General features: G+C 57.4%; 1 protein-coding gene across 5 annotated transcripts in view; it reads right to left on the reverse strand.

Annotated features, from left to right (window-relative positions):
• The window catches only part of EPHB2 (EPH receptor B2), an 89,758-nt gene extending 83,182 nt beyond the window's left edge, over positions 1–6,576 (reverse strand). For 3 of the 5 annotated variants that reach the window (XM_031062910.1, XM_014309977.2, XM_031062909.1), the window contains exons 1-2: positions 6,516–6,576; positions 1,630–2,314 (exon numbers count right to left, since the gene is read on the reverse strand). In XM_031062910.1, coding sequence (XP_030918770.1) covers positions 1,630–2,314; positions 6,516–6,572 — 742 coding nt within the window. In that variant the 5' untranslated portion in view covers positions 6,573–6,576. The remainder of the gene's footprint in view (positions 1–1,629; positions 2,315–6,515) is intronic. The other 2 variants (XM_005428162.2, XM_014309978.2) reach the window with 1 other exon arrangement.
• Between the last annotated feature and the right edge of the window lie 448 nt (positions 6,577–7,024).

A 7,024-nucleotide genomic window follows, 5' to 3' on the forward strand; every position in this document is an offset into this window, starting at 1 on the left:
TGCCTGCTCTGCTGCCCCAGCCCTGCGGGCACAGGGCTCTGCAGGAGCGGCCCCGGGAGCCCCTCCCGGGCCATGCGAGGGGACTGCCCCTCGGCTGGGGGAGCAGTGGCACCGGGGAGCTCCCCGAGAAACCCCGGCTGCATCAGAGCAAAGCACTATGCAGGCTGGGTCTGCTCTGGGAACAAACAGGCTGAGATGGAAAAGCTGCCATGAATCACTGGGGCTCTCTGGTGTTGCTACGGATGCTTCACTTGGGAGTTGTAAAAGCCCCGTCTGCCCTTCGAGGCAGGCATTAGCCAGGCTCAGTTTCCAGCAGTGCTTCCTTGCTGTCCCCATCCCCTCCCTGCTAAGGCTGTAAGACACTTGATCTGCCCGAGCTCGGTGGGAAGAGGCGTTCAGTGGCTAAGCATGGAGTAGCTGAAATAATGGATATTAAATGATCCCCACAGCACACCAGGACTTGAATTTTGGTGCATGAGCAGCCCAGCCACTAGCAGCAGACATGGAGCCCTCTCCAAGGGGACCATACAGCCTGCAGTCCCTACTGAGCACAATCAGATGGTCCATTCCCCTCTCCAGTGTGTCTGTCTGCCACTACCAGCACCTTCCCCATGCTTTGGTTCTACCTGGCCAACCCTACACAGCCAGAAGAGAGGAGACACGGCTCCTCCCTTGGCTCTGCAGTGGCCACCAACATGTCTGTAATGGATCTCAGAAGCCCTGGCTCTGCCTGGAGTGTGCCAATGCTATCGGAACCACACAGGGATTTGGAGGTTCAGCCAGGACAGGGGAAAAAGATCCTGTTTGCCAAACTCTGTGGTTTGCTCCGCGCATGCACAGCTGCAGGTGCCCATCACACAGCTCTGGAGTCCCCACCTCCCTCCCAGCAACCCCAGGAGCTCCCTTCTCAACCTTCCCGAGCCCATGTATGACTGGACAGGGGCACAGACCTCAGCTCAGGGAGGGGGGGGCTGAGCCTCTTGCTGGCCTGAGACCAGGCTGGCTCCATGGTGCTCAGCTGAGCTCAGCAGGCACTCAGAGTGTGCTCTGAACATCTATGGGGGAGCAGAACATCTACAGAGCAGAACATTTATAGGGCAGGAAACCTCTGGCTGTTGAGGAGCACAGGGGCCAGGTAGCTCTGAACAGGCCATGACCATGTTCCTGCCCTGGGTCATTTGCACCTCACCAGAAAAACACTGTAGACAACTTGCTCTCTCCCACTGCACCCTTTTGGGACCCTGCATTCCCACTCCCCTCATCCAAGAAGAGATTTAGCCCATGCCAAAGCACACAGCAAAACCAACAGCATAACAGCCCCAGTATTTTGGGAGGCAACTGCAGATTGGTAACATGCACCACATGTGTGTGCCTCCAAAACCTGGAGAGCATGGATGGCACCAGCAACAGGCACCAGCCCTGAACGCAGCGGCTCTGGGGGCCTGGAGGTCATGGACAACCTCTGCAATGGACGGATGAGCCTGGGGCAGGAAGTGAGGAGCTGGGGAAGAGTCAGCCTCTACACATGCCCCTCTGCCACCCCTGCCCAAGGAGCTCCCTCCCAGACGGTTCATGCAGATCCCAGATGCAAATCCCGAGTGCCCCCAGCAGAGGAGAGCCCGTGGTTACCTCTGCAGACGGTCCCGTTCTCCACGGACTCATAGCCAGCCCGGCACATGCAGCGGCCAATGGGCACCAGCCACTCGCCGTCACCGTTGCAGTACAGCTTGATGGGCACGTCCACCTCCTCAGCATTGGCAATGCACGTGCCCCTGGCTGCCACCAGCGAGGTGCTCTCTGCTCCCGACAGGGTTTCCTGGAAGACGGCCCCGTTCTGGATCACACGGGGACATTTGCGGTAGAAGACACGGACGGCAATCAGGGACATGCAGCCCCCATAGTCCTGGAAGGCCAGGTAGAAACCGTTCTTGGAGACGGGCCCAAAACTGCGCACCTCAGTGTTGATCTTCATCACCCGTCCACCTAAGTCCACCTGTGAGAAGCTCTCATCAGCAGCAATCGTGTCCACCTTCATCCAAGGATTCTCCATCCAGTTAGGAAAAGTCTTGGTGGCCGAGTCCAAGTCTGACTCAAAATAGTACAGGTTAAAAGTCTCCTTACAGGAGCCTGGGACATTGGGGATGCTGCTGCAGTCCCGGACAGAGAATTTCATCTCCACGTGGATGCGGTGTGCTCCTCGCCTGCGGATGTACTTGGTGCGGAGCCAGTTGTTCTGGCTGGACTCAAAGACGTTGCACACCTGGTATGTGCGGATGGTGTTCATGTTCTCATCGTACCCACTCACCTCTTCCCACTGCGGGCAGGACACACACAGTCAGGGGCTGCTCTGAAGGGGTGCTCCCCACCCTGCTCACCTCTTTGCATCACCACGATGGGCCACGTAGGCTCTGCCAGCCCCAGCTGCCCTCTCTGTGCCCACCCCATCCCACAGGCTGTCCCAGAGTGCCCAGCATCTCCTCCCAGCACCCCCCTGCAGGTGCCCTGTGCCTGCCTGGGCAGGGTTTGACCCACACCGTGCCCCAGGCAGGCTCCACACTGTGCAGACAAAGGGGCCCCTCAGGCCACCTTGCTGCCACTAGCACCATGCTCCACGCCTGCATTCAGGGTCAAGCCTCTCTGCTGCTGGAGGGACAGCAAGGCCACTGCTCTGCAGAAATGGTTTTAATAGGGACTGTGCCCATGGCTGCACTGCACTGCTGTGCCTCTGGCAAAGGAACACAGTGCCTTTAGCACAGAGATTGCCACCAGTGCTGGTTACAGACATAGCAACAGGACCTGCTTCCTCATAAGCTATGAAACCTCCTGCCTGGCTGCAGCCAGGGCCTCTTCCCAGGGGCAGGAGGGACCATGGCCAATCCGGCTGCATTCCCAAAAAGGGAGGTGCTGGGTAAGCCCCACTGGAGCCCTCATCCCTGCCCCTTTGACAGTCAAATGCTTTGGCGCTCCTCCAGCAGGTGTGCTCAGGTCCCAACCCCAGCTGTCCTGAACTGGATCTCTGGGATGCAGACATGCCTATGAGCTGTGCCATGACAGCAACATCCTTCTCAGCAAGACAGCTCAGAGCTGACAGATTCCCCATGGGAAGCTCTGCCCAGCTCTCCCCAGCTGACTGAGTCTGCCAGCTCTGGAGGAAGCTCCGTAGAGTTACAGAGAACATCCTGAGCTGGAAAGGACCCACAAGGATCATCAAGTCAACCTCATGGCCCTGTACAGTCACCCCAACAATCTCACCCTGCGCTTGAGAGTGGTGTCCAAACACTCCTGGAGCTCTGGCAGCCTTGGGGCTGTGCCCATTCCCTGGGGAGCCTGGGCAGTGCCCAGCATTCTCTGGGGGAAGAACCTTTTCCTAACATCCAGTCTAAACCCCCTTGACAGAGCTCCAGCTGTCCCCTTGGGTCCCCACAGAGCTCAGGGCTGCTGTGACATCATCTGGCCTTCTCCAGCTCTCTGCCCTTTCCCCAGGCTGTTTTTTCCCAAATCCTCCAGTGCTTGTTGTCTCCATTCTGTGTAGGATGGGGACATTTCAGAGAGGGGGATGCAGGGCATGAGCTGCAGCCTATAACTGGCCACTGCTCCTCTGTGGGGAGCACCAGCAGGGAAGGGTCTTTGTGGGAGGAGAACCCTCAGCTCACAGAGCATCTCCTCCTGCCCAGCCCCTGCCAGAGTGCAGAGCATCTCCCTGCAGTCCCATCCCCACCCAGGGCACCTGTGTGATGCTGGCAACAGGGACCAGAACCCTGCTGGCGTGTGACACAGTCCCAGCCAGCTGGAACTGCTCCTTCTGAATTTGTTCAGAAAACTCAACTGGAAGCCGAGCTGTTTCCCATGGATGTTACACCCCAAGCAAAACCCTTCCCTGGATGCAGGATCACAACACCCAGGGCAGGGCAGCAGCACAGCCCAGATCCAGCACCAGTGCCAGGACTAAATCCAGGGAAAATCCTGCAGGAGCAGAGCATCCCCAGCCTCTCAGGTTGTAAATGGCCTCACAAGGGCACCCAGGACTGGGGAAAGAGGCTCAGGAGATGGGAGACAGATTGCTCCTAGCACATCAAGGCTCACAGCCCAACAGAAGGCTGTCAGGGAAGATCCCCAACAGCTCCAACCACTTCATATTGGCAGTAGCTGTAAATCTGCTGCCAGGGCTGGGGGACAAGAAGAGCATCCTTGCAAAACACAGCCGGAGCATTTGCTTTGTTTTCCAGAAATAAATTTGGTGTGTTAGTGGAAAATTGTAGGATCTCCCTGCTTTTCAGGGCACTGGATGGGAGGGGAGTGAGGGAATCAAGGCATGTGGAAGCAATTCCTTCCCCTTGCCCTGCCTCTGATGCGGCTCTCCCTCACCTGGACCACGCCAGACACCCACCTTGGCAGCTACGAAGACCAAGGGACCCCCCCACCCACACCTGCCCAGCCCCCAGGGAGAGTAAGGACACGAGCCCAGAGAGCTCAGCCTTGGTCAGGCAGGAGCAGCACATGGTGGAATGAGGGTCTCCGGGGCTTGGGATGAACAGCAGATGGAGGCAGGGCTTGGGGACCTATATGAATGGCACAAGAGTTTCAGAGCCAGACATAAAGCAACTGTTTGGGCTTTGGGGTCTGTAATAATCCCCAAAAAGAAGCACACAGCAGCTTCTGTCTTCCAGGTGATGCTGGCTGCATCCAACCTGGCCAGCCACCTCTGAGTGGGATGCACTGCCTTGTCCTGCTTGTGGACATGAGGCCATGAAGGCACCGCAGAATTGTCACCCAGGATGAACACAGAGCAGGACACGATGTGCCCATATATCCCCTCAGGGCCCTGCTCAAAGGTGGAGACAGGAGGCAATCCCACCAACCACTGGGACTGCATGGCACTGTCCAGATGGGCATCTCCACCCTGATGGGGGCCTGGGAGCATCCTGGGGGCCAGGCTCGGGATCCCCAGCATCCTCCCACATCCCTGCCACAGTGAGTGGCTGGCTCCAGACTTCCCTTTTCCCAGATGGGAGAGAAAGTCACCCCCGTGCACCAGCCCCTGCGCTTCCTCGACGCTTAATGAGAAGCCTCTCCCTTTCTCTTGGCTCTCTAATTAACATGCCGGGAGCTCAAAGGAAGGCAGCAGCACAATAACCCGGGGAGAGGCTTCCAGCAGGCCCCGGCCTCATTACGGCCGGGCTGGGGAGCGGGAGCAGGGCGTGCTTCACATATGGAAACACCGCAAACAAGAAAGGCTGGGCCACGAGAGAAAGAGACTTGACCTCTTCTCCCCTGCATTGTGTGCCCGTCATCCCCCTCGGCAGGCACTGGCGGGGCCGGGCAGCTCTGCCCTTTCTCATGGTGATGGGCAGTGCCCGTGCCTGGCGCGGCACCGTGGCCACGCTGCACGGCTCGGTTTAATCTCCCAGACAAGGCTGTCCTGGGCTCTTTCTTTTCTTCTGCCAAGTCGGCTCAGATCGGGGGCATGCTGTCAGCCTGGGGGTGAGTGCCACAGAAACGTCTTCATCCAGCCCCTGCAGAGGGTGGATGGAAGGCAGGACAGAGCCTGAGCCACCACTGCCATGCACGGACATGGGAAGAATCTCCAGACTTTGGCCAGGCTGGATTGGGCCACCCAAGTGCAAGGGGACATGTCTGGGGGGTTGGACACTGTGGGCTGCTGCTGGTTCCACAGCCAGAGGTGGGCAGGATGCTCTGAAGCACCTTGATGCCCCACGTGGGACACAGAGGTGGCTCCACTCTGGTTTTCTCCCATGAGTTGAATGGTGCAGAAATCACAGAGTCACACAATGTTCTGAGTTGGGAGGGACCCACAGGAATCATTGAGTCCAACTCCTGGCCCTGCCCAGACACCCCAGCAACCCCACCTTGTGCATCCCTGGGAGCATTGTCCAAACACTCCTGGAGCTCTGGCAGCCCTGGGGCTGTGCCCATTCCCTGGGGAGCCTGGGCAGTGCCTGCACCCTCTGGGGGATGAACCTGATGCACTGCCTTGCCCAAGCTCTTCTTTAAAGGAGTTTCTTCAGGGTGGTCTTTGAACATGTTTCAGGGCACACCTGGCCCTGGTAATGAAGACAGGTAGTTGTGCTGAGCCAGCAAACATCTCTCTGTGGGATGCCAGTCCTTTCAGGACCTGAGCCTAATGCACTCATCCTGCTACAAGTGACAGGCAATGGAATAACAACTGAGAACACTGGGGACAAATGATGGTGGCCTTGGCATATTGTTTCTTCCTCTCCTCCTTTTTAGGTGGCTGCATGCCAGCTCTATGGAGACAGTGATTCCTCTAGCACCACACTGTGTGACTCTTTGGGGTGGGAAGTACATCCCACCATCACTGGGGTATTTTTTGGAGTATCATTTCCTAGAAAACTACTGGAAACCTCAACTGTGCTCTTTCCACATGGCCAAGGCACTTTGCATCAGTGCCTGACTTTTCCTGGGCCAGGCCTGCCACATTCATGTGCAGAAGAGACCCCAGAGCAGCTCCAGGTCCCCGTCAGGTGATGCCTTACCCCTGAGGGAGGATGCACCGTCCAGCCCAGCTCTGCTGTCGCCGTGGTGGAGTCCATCAGGGTCTCTGTGGAAGGAAGGGGAAACAAGGAGTCACTGGCTGCTGATGAAAGGACTGAAGATGGAGACAGGGAAAAAGGTGGAGAGGTGATAGCCCAGGGCTGCAGGGCCGGAGCCCATCCCACACTGAGCCTTTTGGCCACATCTCAGCCAGAGGACCCAGCACTGGTCCCTCCACCCAACTGAGCCCCACTCACTGCCCACTGCTCCCTGGCCCCCATGCAGAATCATGGAATCAAAAAATGTTAAGGTTGGAATTGACCTCCAAGATCATCAAGTGCAACCATCAGCCCAGCACCAAACAATGTTCATCATTAAATCATGTGCTCAGCATTAAACCATCATTAAACCACTTGTGAATCACTTGTTCACAAGTGCCACATCCACACATTTTTTAACATCTCCAGGGATGGTGATGTCACCACTGCCCTGGGCCAATGCCTGACCATCC

Source organism: Geospiza fortis, unplaced genomic scaffold (genome assembly GCF_000277835.1).
Source record: "Geospiza fortis unplaced genomic scaffold, GeoFor_1.0 scaffold353, whole genome shotgun sequence".
NCBI classification, from domain to species: domain Eukaryota; kingdom Metazoa; phylum Chordata; class Aves; order Passeriformes; family Thraupidae; genus Geospiza; species Geospiza fortis.